At 40.8% G+C, this 27,763-nt stretch overlaps 1 protein-coding gene across 1 annotated transcript; it reads left to right on the forward strand.

Annotated features, from left to right (window-relative positions):
* bcl2l11 (BCL2 like 11) lies at window positions 1-26,135 on the forward strand (the record flags this gene model as incomplete). The annotated part of the gene is made up of 4 exons (XM_083897985.1): window positions 1-17; window positions 2,271-2,680; window positions 8,766-8,887; window positions 25,971-26,135. The coding sequence occupies 4 exons, from the start codon at window positions 1-3 to the stop codon at window positions 26,133-26,135; spliced, it is 714 nt and encodes a 237-aa protein (XP_083754111.1).
* Window positions 26,136-27,763: the final 1,628 nt, after the last annotated feature.

Raw genomic sequence — 27,763 nt, forward strand, 5'->3', positions numbered from 1 at the left:
ATGGACCCTCCGTCCAGGTAAGTTTGGCCACATAGGTCAGCAGTGAGTGTGTGCGTGTGTCTTATTTATCTTCCTTTCTTCCCATAAACCTCCTGTTTCGCTGCGCCTTTACCGGCGCGTAACTTGTCACGCTTCGAACACGCGTTATCCATCCTCGTTTGAATGCAGTGTTTTTTTTTTTTTTTAAAAAACAGGAAATTAACACAAAACTTGCTTTAACATTGTGATATTTTTTTTAATAATTCGGTGAAATGTCACTTTATTAAAGAGTGGTAGTCATGCGTAAAGGGTTACATTTGACTTAACGGCGCTTTCTTTTCACGCAACAATCCTTTAATAATCCAGTCAAAGTGTTAAGCAACACCTTCTCTGTGTTGATTTCTTCTGTTATGCTGCATGTGAGCATTTAGGACGCATCTGTTACAGCCTTTACCTCTGATTTTGCTGGTATGTTTGGCAACCGCGGATTAACCCAATGACACATTCGTCGAGCGTTTAGACGGCGTTTGACCCGGGATAACATAACTGCTTTTGAGTTGAGATGACAAGTTGTGCGTGTTAATGCAGATCGCTTTGCCACAGGTGCAGAGAAAACAAAATAAAAAATGGATTCGCTCCATTCAGCGTGTTTTTTTTGTTAATCAGGAGGAGTCACATCTTTCTAAACAGCTTCAGGACTCTCACGGTTATATGTTCTCCTTAAAACAGAATACCACATTTTTTTCTCTCTCTTTTTTTTTTTTTTAAATTAGAAACTTATTTGTCTTGTTATGGTCGAGTTCACGGAATTCCGCCGCCTTGTGACTGAGCTCTCTAGAGAGAGACAGAGAGATCACCTGCCGCTTTTCTCGCTGTTAATAGCGGGAAGTAGTGGAATGCAGTGCCATATTTTCGCCTCTTTATTGCCAGTAATGGAGGCACTGTCTGTGTGCGCGAATAAACAGCGGGAGGCGCTAACGCACCACCGGCGCCTAATAGAAGAAAGCATTACGCATGAGGCAAACACTGTCCATGTGACAGCTGTATAATGAATTTTTAATCTATTTATTTGAACACTTATAGTGTTTCAATAATATAACACTGATGTCGGAGTATTCTCAAAAATGCGTTTTCCTGATGAGACTGAACCAAACTCTTCATCTTCATACGGTGACAAACCGGGCGTGCAGCTGGACGGTCCTCGTTAAACATTTAGCACATTAAGACCCGATCAAATGTCTTCTTTTCTAGTTTGGCACTAGTCCGGCGGATTTCCTTTCTTTCACTCTCTGCCTCTCCCTCTCTAGGAGGTCACCGCCGGCACGTTTCGGTGCCATTTCTTCATACGTGCCGGTTGGCACGCGTAAAGTGGGTCTCCTGTCTGTGCTCAGCTGTGCGTGGAAAAACCCTCTTGGGAAGTTCACATTTTCACAGCGCAGGAGGACCTGCAGCGGGTGCAGGTGGTTCGGTTGTCATTGCTCCGTGCGTAAAAATGCGTAAAAATCACGAGGATGACCATTTACACCAAACGTGCTGAGAAGTGAGTGTCGAGAAAAGACACGGGGAGACATGGTGTCGAAAATATTACTTTTGATCAATTTGGCACAGACGGAGACCATTGCCAGTTTAATCTGGCAACAAACAGTACGCGCAGAAACTGAATATGATTTTTTTTTTTTTTTTTTTTTTAAATTCCACGTTTAATGTCTTCATTGTGAAAATGATTCGTGATTGTTGTTATTGTTGTTTATTATTTGCATGTTTTAGTTTTAGTGATGTTGATCTTGTTGAAACAGGGATTTCCAGACTGGCGTGTTTCATTTAGGTTATTAATGGCGCAGTTGAAGTGACCCCAGTGGCTTTACTTAAGTCTAATTATTCCCGCTATAGTCCTACAACTATCTGCTGCAGTCAGCAGCTTCAGACAAACAATGGTGGCGCACCGGGTTGCCAATTTGGGCAGGAAATCCGCGCTACTGCGCCATCAGGAACACATTCACTGCACGTAATCACGCGACACTTCCTCAAGCGAATCCTATCTGCCGCTTTGGGAAGTTTGTTTCCATCTACTGACATGCCCGGTGTTAGTTGTCTGCGTAACTGTCACTGTGATTTTCTGTGAAATTCCCTAGTTATAGAGGAATATATGGATCTTCGGGGTCCAGTCCCGGCGCAGCCAAATAGTGCATGCGCCACCGTCGCCCGTAGCGCAGCGCAGACGCGCGGCTGTAGGCTGTTTGGACAGACTGATGAAAGTCCAGGCTGACGGTGCCGCTCTGTTCACCCAACAGACCAGCGAACCGGTCCGATGACTCGACCGCAGTAACAGCAAAAGAAGAGAGCGGGGGAGATCCAGCAGCAGTCGCCGGTGCCGCTGGGACTTCAGCGCAAACCTCCCGCTCGAACGACGACAGCAAGCGGATCTCTGGTCACCCTGGCTCCGCCGGAGAACGAGAAGGAGGAGAGCTCGAGTCGCCAATTCGGCGCAGACCCAAAGCCGCCGTCGATAACCGAGATAGTTGCTCCAGTGGATATTTCTCTTTCGACGGCGACTCGCTGCCGAACTCCCCGCTCTCCCCGCGGCCACTGACAGCTGATAAATCCACGCAGACTCCGAGCCCCAGCTGCCAGGTGATGAAACACGCCTTGCTGCGCGTGGATGAGGCGCACGGCGGAGGACCGGCGACGCAGCTGCAGCATGGTGAGCACAGACTCTGTTAACTGACGTTTAACCCTTCACTATTTACCCAGCTAAGCTGGAACAGGCTGAAGTTTCTCATAACAAACACAGAGACGTTTAACTAACATCTGATACAACTTTCAAAACGAAAATACACTCTACTAACTTCCATCCAGTGTCAAATTTTCTTGTATAAAAAGCTCTTTATTTGTGACAAATGAGGACACTTGTGATTAAAACAATGATATAAAACAATAATATCACCAAGTCTGACAACTTTTCTTCAACCAGTTATCTTCCAGGGTTCCATTTTTAAATGGAGATACTTACACAATAACTACAGGTTTGACAGGTATAGCTGTCAAGTATCATCACTTCCTGATTGCTCAGTTGAAAAAATACCTGTTGTTGTGTGTGAAAGTTATTGTCCTGAATCAGCCAGAACAAGCTGACATCTGTGTGTTGTCACGATGCTGCTGCTGTTGCTGCTGCTGCTGCTGTGTGGGTGTGCAGCAAATTCTGAAACCAGATGGAGACTTTTTTACGCAAGCTCCCTGAAGTGAAGCTTCCTCTAGCAAAGATTTTGGGGGTTTGTGTTCAAGAAAATGAACAAAAACACAGTCAGGATGTTTTTGTTCTCCCCTTCCTTTCTCCATTCTTGCATGTAAGGGACGACAGAGTTATTTTTCTCTGCGCTATTCTCTCACGTGAGTTTGTCAGTATTGGGTTTACGAACTAATTCCTCACACTTCGTCTGCACTCAGAGTGAAATCTGACATAGATCTGAGTGAAACCTGCAGCTCTAAATAAGACATAAATGACTTGTGGTCGTTTTCAGTTTTCCTCTGCTTCCTGCTGAATAACATCTCCTGCTGTCGTGTGTATAAAACCATGCTAAACACTACAGGGCTCATGTAAACTAAACCTCCAAGCCTGTTGCGCTGTCACAGGCACATACTGTACACTCGGTTGAACTCTTTGGCCACTAAGTGTAAATCTTGTTTAACTCCTTCTAATTATATCAACCTTTCTAATTTTTGCATGAACACCTGTGTGCAAACTCTGTGAACTCTGTGAAACAATCTGATGCGTAATGATGAGCATTACGTACAACAATGCAGCTAGGGTGCCTCATCATGCTTTGTTAGACCTGTTGATGATGGATCCACAGACGTAAAGGAATCCTGACTCACAGGGAGGACAGAGGATCCTGACGTCTGAATGAAGTATGTGTTTGTGTATTCATTAAGCTGTGAGGACACATTTTTTTGGTTCAGAATCATCATTGTGAGGACATTGAGCAGGTCCTCATAACCTTAGAGGGCTTTTGAGGGTTAGGGCTTGGTTTTAGGGTTGGGTTAGAGTAAGTTTTAGGTTAGGGCATATACAGTAGTAGAGAATAGGGAATGCATTACATGTATTTATGTCCTCGCATGTATGAGTGAATCAGCTGGCATGCAATGCTTTGTGTCAATAAATGACCTGGCTCCTGGATATAAACGGTTCATGTTGTAAATGGTTGGTAAATGAAAAACAACAATTCATACAATCAGGGGATTTTTGTTATTGTTATAACTTCCTGCTTCAATTACTGACTAGACCGTCGGATCAGATGAACTTGATGTGAAACTAAATTAGACAACAAGAGATGTTGTTTATTTCGTTTTGCACCACAAACAACTTCAAACACAATCAAAACCAAACAAATACTTGTACATATTTTCAGCCTGTATTCCATTGATTGTTGAAGGCCTATATGGCATCTAGGTAGGAAAAACCCACTAAGTTTTAGTGATTTTATTGACACTATTTAATAAATCAAATATTATTTTGCCGTATTTATTTAATTAGTCAGCTTGAATGTCTATAATAAATAGTAAAATATAGCTTTGTTTGTATTGATGGAGCCAGAGTATGTCTTGCACATCTATCACTTCACTCTTAGCCCTGATCCTATTTTTATTTCTGCTGTTTATTTTGATACAAAACAAGACACGCGAGTCTGTCACCTCCAGCATACAGTGATTTAAAATAGTGCTTCAGTCAAACTTGTTTTCATCAACACGACTCAACAGAAAAAAAAAAAAGGTCTCTGCTTTTAGCTGTGATGCTGCAGGCTAAAGTTGTCCTGTTGCTTGGATACCAACACAACTGTGCCACGAGGTTGAGTTTTGGTAAAACATACACAAACAATAACAGACAGACTTGCCTTGCAGTGTTTGTGCAGTGGGTGAAAAATATAACCATTGTAATAACATAGTTTTGTTTTGCTCAGATTCTTCACAGCCTTTTTTTGCAGCTGCAGAAGCCTCCGCACCTTTATTGCCTCAAATTTAAAGCTACAGTACGCAGGATCGTTATGATCGCTGAGTCTCGTTGTCCTGGTCATTAACACTGATGTTCTGTGAATGAGGGTTTATGAGGAGCTTCATACACAACATACAGTATAACCTATAACAGGTTAAAGGCTGGGGAACCTCTGAGCAAGGTACCCAATCCACGTTGCTCCCCATTGGTTGGGTTAATTGGACACTCTTAATTATCCCCAGACAAGAGGTCCATCAGTGCCAGTCCATAGCTCAGATTACGTCAGAAAGGGCATCCGGCATAACAAAATCTCTGCCAAATGAAATATGTGGCGACCTCTTCAGAAGGGGAAGCTTAAAGAGAAACATTTTCCTTTCTTTCGGTTGCTTTTGCTGGAATCGTGACCTTCCCACCAAAGGGACATGTACGTGCAGGTGCTCAGTAGAACAGCTAATAGGAGGTGCTCACTCTCTCTCTATTGGCACCTTTCCACTATACAGTTCTCAGAGCTCATGCTCACCACGGCGCGACTATACGGTTTGGGTTGCTTTCCATTACTATAGTACCTCCTCACTGTGGGCTGAGTTGTCCTACCACAGCTGCACGAAAATGCTGTGATGCCATTTTATATGCGACACAAATGCACAAACTAGTGACGAGCAAAGCAGTTGTTTCGTCTTAACTGATCTGCATTTCGACATTGTTCGATTTGATTCCTGTGTTGGGCATCACGCTCATCAATCAGCGGATGGCAGGCAGTCTGTCGACATCACACGAATATCGGCTCAGCTTGCTTGAAACCTCGCCAGTGCAGGTACTTGGAAAAGTTAGTACCAGGTTCCATTATACTATCATTAATGGAAAAAAGAAAAAAAAACAATGAGTAGAGTGGAGTGGAGTCATGCCGTGCCAATCCGTGCTACTACTGTATAGTGAAAAGGTGCCATAAGAAGCCTTTAGTTTGGATTTTAGATTACCACAAGGCTGTTAACACAACCTAGAGCAGGTGCAGAGGCCTTACTCTCTCTAAAAGCTGATCATTAACACTAAAATATGTTGCCTACGCCAGCTTAAACTTATTGTTTTCATTTACAAGGATAGCGGTGCTTTTGCTAGTAAACGGTGATCTCTGGAGGCTAAACACGAACATCTGTAACCTCTGCACCAATAACTCTTTTGATAATAGCAGTGATTAGCCGCACTGATTGCCTTGTGTCTCTTTTATTGCAGCCAGACAGACAAGATGGCAGTCAAAACAGACAGGCACGTGTGTGTCATTCATTAAGTACGCCACTGGCCTGTGTGTGTGTACGGCAGTCAAAATAGGCCTGCAGGTCTTTTGTGAGATGCAGACAGAAACCCTTCGCTTCTCTTTCAATGCTCTACAGCTATCAGATGCAAGAGATAGGAGATAAAATGATTGTCCTCAATCATGAGAATGTTGGTCCGTCTGTGTGTTTTGTGTTAGATTAAGGAGGATCAGTTTATCCTGTTGTTGTTGCGCTGTGATGGCACGATTACAGCTCCTATCACAACACTTCCTCCTCCTCGTACAGCAGGGCGATCACACCTACAGTTCACTCGTGTTTCTTGAGATTCAGCTGACTCTGATGCTCTCCCGTTTTTAGTTATTTCACACTAAGATGGTTTATTTTCATATGACACGAGGTCAGGCCTGGTTTCTTATGGATCATAAGTATTCACAATGCAACTGTGGTTTTGTGTCATCTGCAACTAGTTACTAAGAGCAAATGCAGTGATTCAGTGTGTTGTGTGCTGAAAAATGTTCAAGTCCTGCGCTTCTGGATCGTCTAACTACGAGGTGTGAGCCTGCCCTTTGTCAGCAGATGATGTGTAAGTACACGGAACAATCTGAACACGATGATTTCAGCATGTTGTGTCATGTATGCAGAGTCACATTAGACTATTGTCTTTGTGGTCACGGTGGTGGTTTTCAAAGAGACAGAATCCATGTGCAATCCATGGCACTGTGTCTCTTCAAAGCAGCCTGACTGTACGACAATGTAACACATCACTGAAAACCGTATGTCAGTACAAGGACCCATAAATAGTTTTTGTTTTTTTAATTCAGACTGACAACATTCATGTGGAAAACAAAGTGTAAGACACTGAATGAATGACATCTCCCACTATTCACTCATTCACTTCAAATTTTCAGCTGTTGCTTTGGTCTATAAACATTTGTGTCTAGCTGTAGGGTTGGACACTATTCACATCTAATCAATCCAGATACTGGTACCAATACTGTTACCTTGAATGAGGTACTTTACTGCCTTTGTAATGACATCATTGCAGTTCAAGTGGTGAAAAACGAAATCCAAACTTCTCAATCCGATCAGGATAAACAGACTTTCCCATGAACTTGTTCACTCTGACTCAAATTGGTACTTGTTAGTAACAATATAATTTGGTCAGCGCCGAGTTCCGCACCCAACCCTTTCTTGCAGTGAGTTTGGCTTCGCGTTCTTCTGTCTCTTCACCCCACGGTGGAGACGTCTTGTTCCAGCATTTCCCCGTCCTGATGACATAATCTGCTCCAACTAACCTTTACGCGGTCGCCGTCGTAACCGTATGTCAGACTTCTGCACTCTGCATCGAAAAAAAACACAGCTACTGTTAAATGCTGTATTGGCATTTACAATAATGGAGGATGTGAGAAATATTAAATGTAGGTTTCATAAAGGCGTGCGTGAGTCATAAGCGGAAATTGGTGAGAGGTCAAAGTCTTTCATAGTCATACTGTAGTTCAGATTTAAAATATAACAGATTAACCACGAAAATACTCGCACGCACACACACACACACACACACACACACATACACACTCACACGGTCAACATCTTTATTATGATGCCAGTCACACATGATAAATACAAATATTGACTCAGACAAATATTGTTTTCATGTTCTGGTCCCTGTTCTTTTACGGTTGATAAACGACATTAATAAGTTTGTCTGGTTTTCATCTTTTCTGTGTTTTTTTTCTTCATGTCATTGCATGTGTGCACCATCAAATGAACTCTAAATTGGGTGAAACCTCTCTCGTCTGATGTCGAAACTCTTTTTGGATTACGCTCTGCCTCTGGTTGTTTTATCTATTTATAACTAATTTAATTTGCCTCTTAATGTTAAAGTTCTGACAATCATTTACCAGTATACTGTGATCAGCTGGAAAACAAAACATGCATGCCTCATTACATACATTACTCCAAGAAATAAAATAAAATCCCATCAGAAGGTTTTTGTTATTCTTCTTTGTTCTTATTCTCGTATTTGTCTTTTTTGTCATGTCTTCACTGTTTCTCATAAGATTAGAAATTAAACAATCTATCAGTTAAGTCTACATTTACTGTATATAATTGTGGTCTGGTTGTGTGGCCCCGAAGGACCGGGGCAGCCATCGATGAATCATTTATAGAGTTTTTTTGTATCCATTGAGTCTTGTTCGCTCTCTGATTTCTCATAACCTTAAACCAGTTATACTTGAAATATTGCTTTGCTGAAGTTTTTATGACAACACCTCCAACCACACGTACGGTTGACCCCGGTTTGGTTAGATTTTACAAAGAGTCATTATACACAGGATGTGGTCTTATTCATTGTGCCAAACACATGAAGCTGTTTTCTGAAGCCGTTTCTAGATTGTGCAGCTCTGGACAATGTCAGGGACATTTACAGACTTCACTGTACATTTGTAACATACAACACATACAGTATAGTAGGTGCTTGTGTGACGAACAGCAGTGTCACCAGGTCTTTTCTTCTTCTTCTGTTTCAGGAAGCTCTCCCAGCCGCTCTAGCAGACGGCAAGGAAGCGCAGCTAGGGACATGGCGGCGGAGGCAGTCGGACAGGAGCTCCAACGCATTGGAGACGACTTTAATCGACTCTTCTTGATACGGGTCAGTCATGCTTGTGTGTGTGTGTAGGGTGTGTGTGTGTGAATGTACACTTTAAATCAGAGGTTTCAAACTCACGGCTCATGTGGCTCTCTACCAAGAGTTATTCCTGTCTTTTAAATGTATTTCTAGATTCCGTTTTCATCCTAAATATGTTATTGTGAACTATACATCGTTCTAGAGCAAAACAAACTTTTCTTTACATATTCCATCATTATTGCGATAAAATGATGGAATATTGTGATATATATCATCCACTTCAGAATTATTTTTTGCCAGACTGTGGCCCCCAGCTGACCAGACTGTGGCCCCCAGGTCATGTGAGTTTGAGACCCCTGCTTTTAATCCACAGAGACCGAGCAATAATGACAGAACATCACAGACTGAATATAGTATGGAAACAGCCGGAGCAGACGTTGTTCCATACACTTTCTGATAAACTGTCCCTCAAACTACCATGGAGAACTCTTAGAGATTGGAGTCATTAGCATTGGAGTCACAGACGACGTTAACGTTGCCATCCAGATACCCAGCAGTTTGGCAGTTAAGGGGAAACTTAAAGGAGACATATTATGGAAAACCAACTTTTCAATCATTTGAATACTTCTATTTGGGACTCTTGAGGCCCTATGAGAAGGCAAAGTGTGAAAAAAGATGACTCCCTCATGTTTTTTGTGGTCCTCCTCAGTCTAAGTCCAGGAGATAAAACACGTGATGTTTTATTCCGCGCTCATTGCTACGTCGCAATGATACATTCCTGGAATTGTCGTCTCGCGGAGCTCTGCTTTGTTCCTAAAAAAAACATGAGAGTGCTGGCGAGGGCAATAGTATCCGGAAGAGCAGAAGGGAGTGTTCTATTCTTTGCTCCACAGTGCAGCACAGAGTTCTACACAAACTTCCAGCCTCAGAGGATTTACGTGTCCAGTGGATACATGTTATATATGACGACAATGTCCCGGCAAGAGTCGGCAAATGATCACTTTTCCAAATGCTAACTGCTGTTAGCTGCCAGAGCCTCAGTGACGCTGACATAGTTTCCCGTGTCTCATTTGCATTTAAAGAGACAGGCACTCAAAACTTTGTCAAATGATGGTTTTATTCATGTCATTGTGTGCGTCCAAATACAGTACATGGCTTTACATTTCAGTCCAACACACTTTTGTTTCAAGTTACATTTTCCTTAACTGCTGACCGGGAAACTGCAAACCTGGATACCAACTTCAGCGTCATGATTCAGTGCCTGGCATGACGTGATCACTCTACATGCAGAGTCTGTTGTCAGTGGGTTCCCATCAATCTGTCTTCTGCGCCCGCTTTGGGTGTGTTTTTATAGCAGCGATCCGACTCTGCTGCGAACAGCTATTCACCATCTTCAGTTTTTATGAAAACGGCCGGCGAAGAGACGAGGTGCCTGATATATTGCCTGGTTTATATGCTGTCAGTTATATGTCTCTGAATGTGATGGTGTTGATTTGGTTGTGTCAGCTACCAGAGCTCCATAGAAAGCATCAGTTATCACAGGAAGCTGTGATCTGGTCACAGACATAAATTACTTTAATAATTCAACTTAATTTTGTGGGTTTTCTCGTCATTATTAAGATTATGTTATGTTAAGCGATTAGCCAGGGTTTTTCAATCCACTTCACCACAGAAATTCAAACTAAGTCGAGCCGAAATAGCAGCTGTTTAAATATCTCAATGCAAAGCAGGTTTCAAAAAGAGCAAATTGCTCAGCAAGGCGAGAAATGGAAGAAAGAGGGTCTACAGAAAAATGTCACTTTATTACCACCACGGGGGATCCAAATCCAGCTGGTTATTTTTACTGTGAGAAAAACAAAATTACTTTTGATCAGAAAATAATTAAGCAGAGAGCCTGAAGCTGCAGAAAAATCGAGATGCCACAGAAACCGCTGCAGTTAAAAAAAGAAAAGAAAAAAGCCTTAATACAAAAAAGCCCCTCAACAGACGATCGTCTCCAGTCTCCCTCATCCTGTTACCAGCGAGGGGAAGAAACAAAAACACAGCTTGGTGGTACAAATTGGGTGTTTAAATGTGGTGAGGCCCACAGTAGCTCACTGACTGCTCACATTATCAAAGTGGAGTTTATGTGTTCAGCCTCAGTAGTTAAGCTGATTACTTCTTGGCTTGCTGACTTAAGAAGTGATGTTCATGGAGGTGTAATTGTGCAGAATCATTTCCAATTCAGCGACTTGGCGCAGGGTTTTTCATTATTTACCCAGATCACCTCTGCGTTTTCTTAAGAAATGTTAAACACCATGATAATAAAGAGCTGCATGTACTGTAGTGCTGTTTGTCCCACTGCTGCCACCATCTTGCTGGCTTCTTGTCAACACACCCACAATGTTTTTACCGTCGTCTGCAGGCAGGTGAAATGTATCAGTAAATGCAGCCTTTGTGGAGGAAGACACAGCTGTCCTCACTGGGCCTCACCTCACCTTTTGTGTGAGATATGACTCATTCCCTAAGGTCTGTGTCTGCATGTCCACAACGGTAAACATGGACGCTTTGTGAAGAACGCTGACTTCACATAATCCTTGAAGCTCTTGTTTTGGTCAAAAGAGAAAACCAAGAACATGGTGGCTGTGGACACTTGCTTCAAGCCTGCCCCACAATGGAGGATAATGGGCTCCAGATTTCAGTCCCGTTCTGGCTCGCCCGACAATCCTGGGTGCCCTCAAGATTTTAGGCTGACAGATTATCTGGCCAAATTAGTTGTTAACAGACGTCATCGGACACGTCAGAATCTTCCTGATTTCAAATCGTAAGTATCAAACATGTCTGACCAATATGAGGGACTGATGCAGACCCTCATTTTAGAACGGAACCTAAGCCATTTAGAGGAAATTGCAAAGCAGAACTCTGCAGACACTGAACCCAGAAAGTATGGCCTTAACATAGAGTTCAACACTGTTCTGAAAAAGCAGAGCAATGCAGCAGCAACTACAGGACGATGCAACGATGATTTTAAGGTGTGATGTTTTTTGGGGCTTCAATGTCACATGACTGGATTTTTCCATCTATGAAAAATTGATTTGTGTTTGTGTGCACTTAGAACTGGCAGGTTGCTTTGTTAATTATCCAGCTCAGCTTAATTACATCGGTGTGATTATTGCCTCGCTGCTGAAATAATCACATTATTCCAGAGAATATAAATTCTGTGAATGGAGCAGCTGACCATCAGTCAGTCAGACAGGGTGTGTCGTAAAGTTGCATCGCTACAATACGAGTTCATTTCCTCTTGGCCTGTGTTTCCTTGGCAACATTTCTGCGCGTTGCGTCATCGCTGCTTTATTTACTCTATCAAAGAGCTGAGTAGAGCTTTGGGAAGCCAGAAGAAGAGAGAGAAAAAAAAACTCAATGCTGGGTTGAATTCACTTTAATCCTCAACAGAAATGGATTAAAAACTAAAAAAGGACTGGCAGGACTTTGATATCACAATTAAAGCTTCGAATACTCCCTTGTGGGGGGTGTATCGGCTGCAGTGTAGCCCAACAACTTCAGAATCCTACTGTGCCACATTTATCCCCAAGACAATCTGATAGCTATTGAAATAATTTAAATAAAATACATTAAAAATGGGTTTAGAATGAAATTGTGGAATATGTCTTTGCATCGTCCTCCTCAAACACATGCATGTCCTCAGTCCTTGTTATTTGAGTGCACTCACGTTTGCAGCAGTCATCACTTTTCATTAAAAGCAATCATATTTAGAGCTGGATTACATATCCATCAACCAGGTTTTGCATGTACAGTATCTGTCTCCTGCAGCATTATCTCACCGAGTTAGGTGAATAAGTTGATTGGTTCAGGTTCAGTTCAGCAGCATCAGTCATTGCACTGACATCAGGAACATTTAAATTCTTTCCACGTATATGGAAAATCCCAACATCACAAAACATGCTGATGTTTTGGGTCCTTTAAATGTGTTGGACCTGATCATTTAAGTCTAACTAGGGCACAAGCAAATAATATTGCCTTTCCCATCCTCCTTCCTTGATACATTGGGTCAAAGATTCACTTTAACGACTTAATCTTTTAAAAATTGAAATACTCTCTGGACGTATTAGCAAAACTGACAACAAAATATGGGGAGCTTTCCTGGACTTTGTTAAGGCACACGTCACACTACTCATAAACTACTTTTTTTTTTAGCTCACTCTGTCTTAAAACAGCAGGAGACACTACAAGGACAATAAATAAACAACTGACTGACAATACGTTTACAATGAAAGCTTTAATGGTGGCCACCCCCTGTCTCTTTATGTGATGTCCCTTTTTTTTGTCTCTTGTAACGTTATTGTATGTCAGCTATATTAAATGTAAAATGCCCATATATATTCACAATGTAAGGCCCAAGCCTTCATGGTGCCCTAAGCAAAATTTAGATTTTTAATTCTGCGATTCTGTGATTTTAAACATATTTTAATTTTAGATATATCTTGCTCTCTTTTGTCATTCTCTCTCCACTCCCTCTTTCTTTTTTCAGCTCCAGTGTGATATACACTTTTGAGACATTTCTTTATGCTCCTCTCTCACATCAATTGCAATCAATGATGTACAGTGCAGTGTGCAAATATTATGCTCCCAAGATCTAAGGTGGAAGAAATAATTACTCCAAAAGTGTTTTTATGCCATGCCTTGGCTTGGGTAATGTTATCATCATGCACAAACAACAAAATACAGATAATGGATAATGGCTCTAGGTCAGGGGTCACCAACCTTTTTGAGACCGAGAGCTACCTGAAGGGTAAAGAATAGTATGGATGGCTACCATATTAACATTTTATGCACTATTTTTTTCTTAACCATTTAAATGGTTAATATTATGCATTTAATTGCATACACATACATTCCAGTGCTTACTCCAAGTATTGTCAGTTTTTATATGCATTTATCCATATGATGAGTGATCATATGGATAAATGCAAGTGAGGTGAAGTAAAGTGAGCCCGCGGGCACCGTATTGGCTGCCTGCGGGCTACCAGGTGCTCGCAGGCACCACGTTGGTGACCCCTGCTCTAGGTAAACTGAGATAAAGATTTGGAAAAGGAAAAGGTGTTTTGGCTGCAACGGCTGTGAGTCAAACTGCAAAGGAGAAGTGAGGGAGGCTGGAGAAATACTGTATGTGAGAATGTGATGAGTCGTGTGTGACTCAACACCTCACTCTGCCAGAGAAGACAGAAAGAGAAAAATCACTGTATATGTCTCTCTCTGACCTTTGGTACAGAATATTCCAGAAGGTGTTTGTTCGCACTGTAAAACAATGAGGAGGCCGAGAAAAGAGGAAGGCAGCGGCTTCTTCCCTGTTCTCTAGCCAGGTTTGATCAAGTGCTCATGCATAGGTACATTCAAGAGTGCTCAGTAACATACGTTTTTTCATGCATTTTAATCAGACACTGACAATTAAGAAACTGTTGCTGAGACAAACACAAGCGAGAATGCCTCAATATTCAAATTGAAAGACATTATAATTATTAAATTCAAATAATGTGTGAAAAACAGCATTGTGATGAAATTCAGTAATGCAGATATTCACTGGCCCCAAAATGTTGCTCTTCAAATGAGAAAACACATTTGTGTACTAACAGAGTACCAAAAAATTAAATTTGCATGATTTTGATTTGTAAATATGACAGTTAAAGATGTACGATGTAACATTTCTGAATGAAAATATCTGGAAAAAAACAAGAAGATTTATTTCGGCGTGTACTTAAATCAGCTCAAAAGTTTGTAACCTTCTTAAAGCCCATAGAAATAAAATGACCAGTGACCACGTTGTACACACACTCAGTACTCCTACATTTTCTCTTATGACACCAGCAAGTATTAAATAGCACCACACACTAAGAAATCAAAGTACGAGACTGTACCTAAAAAGGTACAAATGCTGTCACTCCAGTTGTACCCTATCAGATTACAATCACTGTACCTTTCTCAGTGTGTACCAATTGGTACATTTTTGTACCACGACATAAAGGTACATTTTTGTCACTAGGGGTGCAGAAGTGTTACTTTAGAGGTACAAACAAGCAGGTACACATTTTTTGGAGCGACAAAGCATTTGTACCTTTTTAGGTACAGTCTCGTACTTTGATTTCTTAGTGTGTAGTTGCATGACATCCAGTTAGTTTTGTCTCTACCGTAAAGCACATAGCAAATGCACAAACACATTAGTATATTAGCATATGTGACAGCAATTACTCTTGAGGAAAATTCCTAATGAAACATCAGAGTAATAAAGGAAATATTTATGTGTGCAACTGACTGGAACTGTACGGTACGGCACATATATTTTTTTGCATTTCCATTTGGGATAGTACTAAAATAACCGGCCCCAACCGTTTCCATTTACTGGTACCCATCCCTTGGGGTACCAGAATAATGGTACAGTATGGGTGGAGCTAGATCCACAATAGTCAGCTTATTGGGCGACAGAAAAGCGTCGCTCGCTTGCAACTGGTGTTTCTTCATCACAGGCAAGCTATTCTCATACAAAGCTTGACGTCTTGTTGAGACAAACAGCTACAAACCGAGCAGAAAAAGACAAGCTGCTGATTGTCCTCCATTGTTGTCCGTTGTCAGAACACCGATGCAACATCACGCTACATAACTCGCTAACACAGCCACCGGCCACAGCACACACCACGCCCACCAAGTGAAGGTACTCTTCTCAGTTGAAACACAAGCCTGACCAAGGGCTTTACCAAAACCAAACTGTACCATGGGGGGAAAACGGCTCTTCACCACGCCATCAAACTAGGTTTTCTGTTGTTGCTTTACATACTGTGTGTTTAAGATGTAAAAATATTGGATCATTACAAATTGCAATATCTGTCAATATAATGTTATTTTGACCTGATCGTTCAGATCAAGATTTTACCCCATAAGCTCCAAGGAGGATAGCAGAAATGATTTCACTCCCAAATAAAAAGATCTGTAACCACAGTAGAGGTAAGTTGGCTCGTTTGAATTGGGCTGAAGGAAAATAGTAACAGGAATACCAGCCACGAAGACGATAATAGATAATTTGCCTATCATTGTTCCAGCTGTCACCCTGTTTGAGGATGGGGAATGCTTTATCGTCTGATCTTTTCCACACTTAAAAACCTCAATGCTTCTATGTGATCCGATCACGGCCTTTGCATAATAGGCATCAGGCCAACTCTCTGCCATTCACAATGCAAAATCCCTCTCCTGAGAACAGTTTGCCTTCAAGAGGTGATCCTACCAGGAAGCCTGGATCAAATCCAAGGACACTGCAGGGGTAATACAGTATCTCCCAACTTAAGCGTTGACAAAATCTGAGAGGAAATCTTTTTTTTTTTTCTCAAACATGCCTTGCACTTGATAACAAATAGGCTCAGTTGAATAGATTAGTTTTCATGAATCCTATCTGACTCGGGGGGTGAATTTGGGATGATTGAGTCACCTGGATCACTCCCGATAACATCGTGAATTCAGGACATCTCTGCTTGAAACATCTTTGACGACTTAGAAATAGCACAATGTTCTCCTACTTTACAGTTTCGAGATTATGTACGTTATCACAGGAGCTGTTTCCTGACATGTACTGTGGATAATGTCCAGAGATCCAGGCATTTTCTGCTCACATATGATGAGAGCAGCAGGAGATTTTCTGCCTGAGTGGGAGATCCCTGTTGGATCCAGGCGACGTGATGGCATCTGACTTGAGCGTGCAGGAGGCAGGACACATTTAATCACCTCGGATTATCCAGAGTATCTCTGGCTGACATGAACCACAGATTGATGTCTGCCTTGAGAATGTGTGGAGCGACGACTGCGGACATTTACGTTCACACATACAGTATACCGTAGTGTCGAGGAAAGGCCTGCAGATTGGGGAAATTCTATGAGAATGTGAGTAGAGGAATGTTGCAGGAGTGACCTGACACTTGCAGTCCGGTCTGTCATAAGTGTATAATTCTGTACTGTTGGACAAATAATATATTCCAAAGCAAAAGGCACCATGAGAGCAAGACCAAATATCTTTTGTTCAAGGCCAAAGCAAAAGGCACCATAAAGTCAGGCTCTAAGAGCAGTGCATGCAAGGTTAATAAAAAGGCTTAATAAAGTCAGACACAAGGAAGAGAGCCCTGACACAAGTGTAACATAGTAGTCCTTGCTAATGGTGAATAATGATGAGATAATGAGTTATATAAAAAGTAGGTCATGAGGAGGGGGTCACCCCTCAACCCAGTGTATAAAAGAAGACACTCAGAGGTGGTCAGAGTATTCTGGTGCTCTCACCCTGGTGTTTGATCTGTGGATCCACAATAAATTTTTGACTTGAAGACAATAGCCTCAACTCATTGTTGTTTTTCCAGAGTAAAGTTCTTGTATTTTGAAAGCCCAAGAAAACAGATAGACGACTTCATTGATTTTCTCAAGTCTGCCATGACAATAGCCCCGAAGGATGGTTTATGGACATTATGATCCACAGAAGATCACCACCAATAAATCAACATTTCTGTCTTGACATTTATTGGACTACATTGAGTCAAAAGATGAATTGTCCACAGTACAAAACTAAATGTGTGTGGTGAACTTTGATTAACTTTCCTGCAGTGATAGCATGACACAGACGGTTTTGGCTTTGAGTAAAATGTCTCAATATCTGTTGGATGGAATCCAATGAAATTTGGAGGTTTAGTTGTACCGGTAAAGTTGTATAACATTTCCTACTGTCTCAGGCAGATAATACAAATGTTGCAGTCACCACAGCCCAGAATCTGGAAGCTATATTGGTCTAGCTCACTGGTTCTCAGACACCTGTGGTGTTATTCTTGGGTTCAGACTGTTTGGGCCAGAAAGATCAAGAGAAGATCAACAGTAGAGACAAACATCATATACATCCCTTCAGTCATTTAATAAGCCCTGCTCTAGATAAATGTGAACCTGAATGGCTATCTATTCCTGTATTTAGCTTTCCAGATAAAAATGGACTGGATTTGTTCATCACACTGAAGGGAATACTTATCTATTTTACGAAGTTCTCACATTGTTACTAACTAGCTGTTATCATCTTTAAAGTGATGACAAAGAGTTTATTTGCCTTCACCGCTTCAAGGCGTCTGCCAAGACACAGAGCCACATCACCTCAGGCTATAAAATGACTAATGTTATTTGCAATACGCTCACACACGCACACACACACACACACACACATACTCTGGTCTTACCTCCCAGTACAGTGCATTTTATTAATGCCAGAAAAATGAGATGAAGCACTCAAAAAAAAAAGCACTTTGTGTTTAGAAACTGTATTGAAGTGATTAATTGTCACGAAAGATACCGAGTACATGATGAGTAATTATTTGTTTTTCCATCGTCTTACCAACACTGACACACACAATCTCTCTCTCCTTTGTTCTCATTTAATCCTCCCTCTCTCTCTCTCTCTCTCTCTCTCTCTCTCTCTCTCTCTCTCTCTCTCTCTCTCTCTCTCTCTCTCTCTCTCTCGCTCTTTCTCACTCTGTGAAACATTTACTCAAAATGTGCGTGAGTATGTGTGCATGTTTGTTTTGAAACATCTGCGAACATGCTCAGTGGTGTGTGTGTGTGTGTGTGTGTGTGTGTGTGTGTGTGTGTGAGAGAGAGAGAGAGAGTGTGTGTGCATGTGCCTCTTTAGGACCTTTTCTGGCATAAACACTGACCTTTTTAGGACCAGTAGTCCTCATGGTGACCAAAACCTGGTCCCAAACCTTAATTTTTGAGGAGCCGGTTACGTTTTGGACTGACGTTTGAATTATGGTTAGGGTTAGACATTAACTAGTTAGAGATAATGCTTTGTTTAGGCTGTCTAAATGACTGGGAGTCAAGGCAGTGTCCTTAGAAGCATAGCTGCACAAACCTGTGTGTGAGAGAGAGAGACAGACAGTGAGGGAGAGAGACTAGGGCCCGTGACAGTGTAGGTCCATTATGGCTCAGCCCTGTGGTTAAACAACTCTAAGAGAGCAAAGCACAAGGTCTAATTATCCTGCCAAAAAGCACACACGCACACACACACACACACACACAGAAACTCCAACACACACTCTTTTAGTAGGAGGTAAAACCCTTTGTCCTGTGGACAGAAATAACCCTGAGGAACAATGTGGACCAGTCGGGTGTCAGTGACTGGCTGCTCATGTTTTTGTTTGTGCGCGATTGAATTTGCTTAAAACACTCAGAGCGAGAGCAGAACGGTGTTTCGAACCCTCGCTCGCTTTGCAGTGCGTTGTTTGCATTTTGTAAAACATGACACACCGAGGTTGCTGTTTTGCAGTCACACAACCTCAATTGTTTGTGGAAAAGAGACGTCGGCGATAAATAACAACAGAATAGTGAGAGAGATGACAGAGATGCCGTGTGACGCCCGTCATCAAAGTCACCGAAGTGTCATCAATGCAAACACTGTGAGTGGGTGTTGATGCGCTGTGTGCGTTTGCATGCAAAGGACAATGTTCTGTCCAGACACATGTTTATATAGTTTGCTCTGGAAAAAAAGAAGTTCATTTTCTCCCTCTTCATCTGCTCTCTCTCTCACTCTATCTGTGTGTGTGTGTGTGTCTATTTTTGCGAGGCAGCATAGTAAGCTGTAGTAACCAAACAAAGTCACATGAGCTTTTTGGAACCGACTGACTCAGTGTTTCCACTGTGAAAACAAAGAGACAAGAAGGAGAAGAGCAACAAACCTAGCTGAGAAATGTAAATCCTCAGCATCAGACTTCTCTCTATTCCTGGAGTCTTAGCAGTGTTACAAATATCACTTCTTTACCGTTTTATATTCATTATGTGCACCATTCATCTGTCAGTCATTTGATGAGAAAGCTGTGTATTTTTTACATCGCTGCAATTTTCTTTTTTCAAAACACTCTATATGGTAATACACTTGTTACCTACAGGTGATTTCCATTATTGCATAAGCTTCATGTGGGTTATTCACTGCTGCACTGTTTAATGTGAAATAAACATTTTGGATGCACCAACATTTGAACTAATCGCCCCAGACAACCTATGATATTTTGAATGCTGTAGTATTAATATGTAGTTAAATTATTTGAAGTTACTGGATAACAACATCTAGTCTGAATGCATGAAAACTACTGACTTGTTAGATTGATTGATTGATTGTTTGATTGATTGAGTGATTGATTGATCGTAGAGCTGAAACGATTAATCGATGAATCGATTATTAATCGATTACTAAATTAATCGCCAACTATTTTGCTAATCGATTAATCGGTTTGATGCTTTTTTCATGATTAAAACCAGATTTCTGATTGTTTTAGCTTCTTAAATGTGAATATTTTCTCTTGTCTTTGCTCCACATAACAAAGAAATCATTAAAACTGAATCATTTGGGTTTGTGGACAAAACAAAACATTCAAGAACATCGTCATTTCCAGGTTTGACAAACACTGATCAATGTTTTTTTTCACATTTTCTGACATTTTATGGACCAACCGATTCATCGATTAATCGAGAAAATAATCGACAGATTAATCGATTACGAAAATAATCGTTAGTTGCAGCTCTAATTGATTGATTGATTGATTGATTGATTGATTGATTGATTGATAGAGAGAGGCATTGACACAAACTCATAGAGGGTTTTGTGGCCAGTGTCTTACATCATTTGTGTCTTTGTGTGCAGGAGGTACTACTACTACTTGTTAGAAACGTCACAATTACTTGTGGTGACATATTCCCCTCTTATATGATTAAGGAGGTTAGTTGAGGTAAGAGTTCAAATGAGGAACCTATTAGAGGATCTGTGTTTGTGTGTCCGTGTATTCCCTTTTCAGCAATACTGAGGTAGAAGATTGAGAATCTAGTCGAGTGTGTTTTATGAGACCACTGTTGGCCTCATATCAGACTCTAAGCCTGCAGTTTGTCAGCTGAACGGTACATCTGCTTCTAATTGCAGTGAAAATCATGCCTCTCCTTGAAATACGACCAATCACCCAAATAACAGAGCAGCCCAATTGTCTGCATGGTGTTTCTTAATCATAGGCAGTTATTTGTATTCCCAGCACACTCAGCTTACAATAACCTGTTTGGCATTACCTTTTTGTGATTTAAACAAGATGCCACATGTTGATTTATGTGTTTTAGTGTTGCTGGTAGCTGTTTGGGTAAAGCACAGCCAGTTGCTCACCAGTCTTTATCTTAACTTAAGTTAACAAGTGTGATATAGCTCGGAGGACCACTGTGGAAGAATTAGTGACCTCTAATGGTGAGACTGCAGATTGTAACAAATGAAGGACTCCGCTACTCGCCCATCCCTAACCCAAATGAGTCAAGAAACTTCAGTGACTTTTGCATACCAGAAAAGTATGTATTTGAAAACCAATTTATTTTTATTTTAAAGCAACTAAACACTTATTGATGGGTTGTAATTAATCTGTAAAATCTAGGTCAATGATCCCATCACTTCTGAGACTGTGATCTGTTTACACACACTACACGTAGAAACCAGTCAGATGTAAATGTTTCAGTTTTCATAAACACATACATCCACACCACATCCTCCTGCACTTTCATTAACAGTAGGTGTGAAATATAGTTAGTCACGGCCATGAGTGTTAGCGCAGAATATAATGTGAAACGGTAAAGCTGCAGTGCTTAACTTTGGGGATTTATGTTGTTGTTGTCGATGTTATTATTCCGCCTCTGTTTGGTCTTTGTGTGCTGCGTCCTTCCTCTGAAAACAGGCTCTGTCAAGCAATACTATCAGATCTGACTGCGGGAGCATCTGTGTATACAGCAGCAGTGCAAGATTGGCTGGGACATTTGTCATTTATCCTGTCTAAAGACTGGAGGATTCATGTTTTCATTCTTATCAGGAATTGTAGTTCAGTCAGTGCTTTTAATCTGGTCCAGTAGACCTTTCCAGCCTGTGGTTTAAGTTGGAATGATGGAGAGGAATATTTTAGATATACCAATATAATTTTTTTTTTATAATTACTTTACCATCTGAGGCTCAGCTTTCCTCTTTACAGTGCTTAACAAATGTATGAGACTACCTGTCAAAACAAGAAAACTGACATATTTTAGAAATCTTTCAAAAACTAAAAATGCCATTGTTGTTTATTTGGCACCTTTTTATACCCAAATCTGAGCCAGCCCACTGGGCTTCTCTGAGAATTCAGAAATGAATCAAGCATTCAACCATTAAAACTATTGTTTTCCGTTTTTGTAAATAACTATAATTTGACATCTTTATCAAGAAATGTAAAATTCATGCATAGAAATAATAATCATGTCTTAGCATTAAAGAGCTTCTACATACTGATGTATTAACCTTTACAGTAACATGAACATTATCTTGATAATTACCAATGCTGTTTAGGGCAGCTGTGGCTTTGGGTGGTGGTCTAACAAATTTTTTTCAGCACTTTACATCATCAATGATCGTTGACAACACAAAACACAAATTGAACAAACACGGAACAGTGAAACAAGCTGTCAGTATGTTTGCCTTGAGTCTTTGCTGATGTGGTCCCTTCCCTCACTCGACTCACTGCTGACCACCTTTATCACATCGTAACAGTGAGTCGGTGAATTAAAAGCACAGAAAACTGTGCCAATAAAAACCACAAACCTTATGTCTGTCAAAAGTAAGAGATTAGTCTCTAATGTGCAACATGATAAATGCTGCTGTAGAAAAATTCAAATCAAAATCACTAATAATAGTGTCACTAAAGGCTAGAAATGAACACTGCACCCTCTGCGCTGCTTTAACAACTTTGCAAATGCTCTGCAGCGACCTTCTCAAAACAAAGGCAAAGCTCTAATTTGTGATGTCAACCAGCAAACTGTCGAGCTGCCAAATGGAAGTGGAGGCTGAATTAATGGGTTTTCACTTCTTTGACATTCACATGAGCCCTGATTGATGATAATGACAGATGTACAGGTTGCGGGTGAAACCGAATCCCCTAAAATCTATGTTTGGAGAGTTGTCTCTTCACCTTACTGCCAAACACAACACTCTTTTGATGACATTGAGGTAAACCCAGGGTTAGTTTTAGCTGCTCTTCTGTTCTCTCCTGCACTTTCAGTGATACTTTCTACCCAAGTGTCTCCTTAAATGTTGATTTAACTTCTTAAAATGATGGGGAAAAAATACTTTATTTCTTGCCTTTCAATGTACTATATGTACTGTATATCCTTTACATGGAAGTGGAGTCTGGATGTGAACATGCACACAAAGATGGTGGTTAGCAAGTAAGCCTATGTGGTACTTTAATATCAATGTATTATTCATTTAAAGTGTACACACAGAGGCTGGTGGGAGTGTCTTCTTCTTCTTCTTCGCCTCTTTGGCGTTTTAAGGCAGTTTTTTCTGCCTTGCCCTTCTCTTCTCTTTGCTCTATACCTATCTAAACCGAGGCTTTACACATAGTAACAGTTTCTTTGTTTACTTTTCTTCCCTTAAGTCATAATATATCAGGATCATAGCGTAAACTGAACTAATCCCATACCAAACAGTGCAATATGTGTAGTGGGGCTGAACAATTAATCATTTTCATATCAAAATAGCCAGTTTGCAATTAGCAAATTGCAATTATGTCAATTCATAAAATGTAAATGTTCCCATTTGGGAAAAAAATGAACATCTTATGTAGAATACGATGGTTTATATTCACGATTGGTTTTGGGTTTCGGTTCATTATGCTTTAAATCTCGATTAGACAGAGAATATTCAACCAAAGTTTGAAATTGCAATTTGATAGTGTCTTCAGTCCTAGTGTGTAGGTTTCGTTTCTGCCTTTGCTACGGTGATTTTCTTCCTCCGCGTCCACGAATCCACTGGCTTTGTCAAAACAATTCTGACCAGAAAATCTGCTTCAGATCATTTTTTTCCCAGCATCCTACTCTGGTCACTTCTGACCTGTTTGTTGAACTTGGTAAGAGGCAGAATCACAGAGTGTGATTCATCACAGGGTAAACTAGTCGTCTCCTCACCTGTTTCCTCCTTTGGCATTAGTGGTTTCTGTGGCTTTTGGCTCGTTTTTCAAATCAAACCACACCACATTGATTCCCCCCTCTCTCTCGTGCTCCTCTCCCCTGTTTTTCAGAGCACAATCTTGCCTCAGGGCATGTTCTGTGCCAGTCAATGTCTGGATGGTATTGTACAGTCTATGTGGATGGTGTGTATTGAAGGGCTTTCACGCCCAAGCGTCCATATACCAGTGAAAAAACAGATTCCTGCACTTGTAAATGCCTCAGTTGTTCTTGTTAACGCTCCAGTCTGAGTGTTATAAAGTTTTATTTATTAGAGTAAACAGCAGTTGAGGATTTCTTTTCAGCACGTACAAGATTTTTTGTCGAAGAGCAAGCAACCTTCTACAGTTGCGGAGCTTCTCTCTTCTGCCAAATGGAAATTTGTGAATTCAACATAACATCCCAAATATTTGTTTAAACTGGAGCTATGAAAACATTATCTCCAGTTCGTTTTCTTGGTCTCAGAACATCAGCGGCCTTTTTTTCAGCGTTCCAACGACTCTTTTTGTAAGCAATGTTAGCACTTTTTTTTTTTCCCATTAATTCACTTGGGAGATCCCCAGCCATCTTTCCACATTTCCTCAGCAACGTGAACGTCAACACTTTGTTTTCCTGGTGATTGCTCTCCCAGGAGAAATGTCCTTTCTGCTCTGTTGACGGGGCAGATGTTGCCAGTGCTGCATGTGATGGGCCAAGGAACAAATCAGCAAAGAAACACCTGTTTGGTCAACAGCATGCTAAATGTGTTCATATGACTCTGGAAGGAGGTTGGAAATAGTAAAGGGAAGGGCGCTGTGACAGCAGGTGGTTTCATTCATTACATCAGTTTTCTTTATGAAGACATGTAAAACGTTTGATGACAGACTGGACAGTGCTGTTCAGCCAGGATTTGAACTCTTGTTTTTGATGTTCAGAGACCTTGCAAATCAAATTCTGTAAACACACCAATAGTCTTTGAATGTCTAGCGAGATTTGTCTTCTTTGCTCATCACAGTGATAATTTTAAAAGGGACATACAAGGTCATCTTTTTTCACTATGCAGAGTCTTAAACCAGAGTCAGGTGATACATTATAAGCATGTTTATCAACCATTTCAGCAGATTGTCAGGTACCAGGGTCTGTCAGCCCGGAAATTCTATTGTATCATAATGAACGACATCAAGGACAGATATGAGACTTCTCTCCAGCAGTCCAATATGCCCTAACCCTTCTTCCTGGGTTCCTTCTTCCTAGCCCTGCCCCACTGTCCAGTCTTTTTCTCTCATTTTCCTGTGCCACTGTGCTCATCTTTGCATTTTTGGCTGACGGCTTACCAGAAATATTCAAAATGGCTTATTAAATACCAGGAAGTGAGCGTGCATGTAGTCAATTGTCCTCACTTTCACCAAATGCTCTCACTTCATGTGATTTATAAGGTTTCTGTATGGTCGTCACAAAGATGTATGTACAAGCGCATGCATGCACACACATACACACCACATTGCATATAGTGACATGAATAATTCACACCTGGACATGCAGAGGGTAAAGAGTGGTGGCAGGATGTTGAAAACTGTACTTACCTGCTTCCTGTGGATATAAGCACACCGTCTGTGTGTGTGTGTGTGTGTGTGTCTTTCTTTGATTTTAAACCATCAAGGGTTCCCTCTGCAACACCAGAGTGTTTATTTAGCTGAACATTTGATTTATGTCACAACACACTCAACGACATGTTGTAAAAGGAGAGTTAATGTTAAAGTTAATGCCAATGAGTCGGCAACAACTTTGTATCATGTTTGTCACCTTAAAGTTAAAGAAATCCATTAACTATGTAAATACGTGAGGAGTTTATTGTGCAATAACATTACAAAGAAACCACTTTCATATTAGTCATGTGGGGCAATGCAAAGACTAGAAACTCATGTCATTCACTCCATTTGGTTGATTTTAACTAAAGCAAATGATGTGCATGTTTTGAAGTCTTGAACGTCAATCGGTGTTGAGAATGGGACAGAAATTGTGGCAATAATAAGTGTAATAACGCTCTTTTTCTTCTTGTCTCTCCTTTTTGTTGCAGGGTGCGGCTGGCAGACATAGACATGTTGTCATTCATCCATACCAGCTGCCGCATGTCCACCAGGAGCCCACTGTGCTGTTGTGCATGGGCATCCTGCTCCTTGTGATTGGACGGATAATCTACTTACAAGGCAGTACGAACAGCCATGACCACTCTCAGGTTTAGCCTTTGGAAAAACCCAGCAGACGTAGCAATTTTTTTTTCTTCAATCATTTCTTTGTGTTTTTGGATCTGTCACATCTTGTATCGTGGGGGACCTATTTTTTCACTCTCCATCCTTCGTTTTCTCAAATGCAGGAGGAGCCTTTGGACTCTAAAATGGCTGTATTTTTTAAATTTTGCACCTACGTTTTTCCTCCATGGTTTCTGAGCCTTTGCGATGCAACCAAAGAGCCACGAGTTTGCACTCTTTTCCAGCGTAGAGGCGGTCATGTCACCCAAATATGCCTCTCTGCAAAATGATGCCTGTGGAAATTCAACTGTGCCTTGTACATATTTTTTCCCTACTTTTTTTTTTTTTTGTCAAAAAAGCTTTTATTAAGATGTTTTCCTTTTTTTGTACAGAACTTATGAGTTTCCCTGGGAGATCAACTCTTCAGACCCAGGGGTTGTTAAAGAACGAGGGTCCCGTTTATAGAACTTTCCCACATCTTTTCCCTCTGGCCAGTTTCAGGCAGGGAAAAATGATGCACTCCTGTCACGTGGGGATCCAGCATGCAACGAACTCATGACCTGTGTGGGGAACCGGGCCAAAGATGGAATTTTTATCCAAAATTTTTATCAAAAGTTTTTGCTACCATGAAATGCGTCTCACGTATTCAACATGTCAACTGTATGTTTGTGTTTTAACCGCAGAGTTGTGTTGCCTTCTAATCGTTTGAGTACTAAATGACATGGATGTTGAATCAAGACCATCAAATGTCATGTCATGCTATATTTTGTAGATGTAATCCAGATTAATATTCCAGGGAGAAGTATTTAAACGTGTGTTGTTCTCAATAACTGAAGCCCTTGTTCAGGATGATGTTCAGACTATTGACAGATTGTAAAAGACATCACTGGCTGAGCTGATGTAACAAATCATCAGGATCACACTCATCAGCAGATATTTAGGACTAAAACTAAAAATCTAGAAAATGTGTGCACATGATACATGAAAATCTCAACTATTTATTCGATGAACCACATTTTCCTTTAGAGGAAAGGTCAATTTTTTATTTTTTTTTGAGTCAATTTGAGCCACGGCAGCTCCTGCTCCTCCTGTAACATGGATTTATTCTTTCAAAGGTACCTTATAGTTACACAAAGGCTGCTGATCAACATTTATAGTCATGAGAAATTGCAAAACTGATGTTTCTCAACTCCTTTACAACTTACTCAACAGCAGCTAGTATAAAATGGATGGTCTGACCTGTTCATGTGGAAACTGAACCTGCCCAGGCAGATTTAATAATGCTTTTTTTTCATTCATTGTGATGAATAAGTCTTTTTTTTTTTTTTTTTTTTTTAACTCTTCTTATACTAATTTGATGAAACTGTACCAGCCTCTGAGTAACTGATACCACACACACACACACACACACACACACACACACACACACACACACACACACACACACACACACACACACACACACTTCCACCACAACGACAAACATTTCAGAACCTCCTGCTTTCACTTAAAACCACCACTTCACCAATAACTTTACATTTGAATGCAAATATTTCAAATCTCACGATTTTAGATGTCATGTCAGTCATTTAAACTATTAAACGGTGTCATTCCATGCAGA

This window comes from Microchirus variegatus (genome assembly GCF_963457635.1).
Source record: "Microchirus variegatus genome assembly, chromosome: 11".
Lineage (NCBI taxonomy): Eukaryota > Metazoa > Chordata > Actinopteri > Pleuronectiformes > Soleidae > Microchirus > Microchirus variegatus.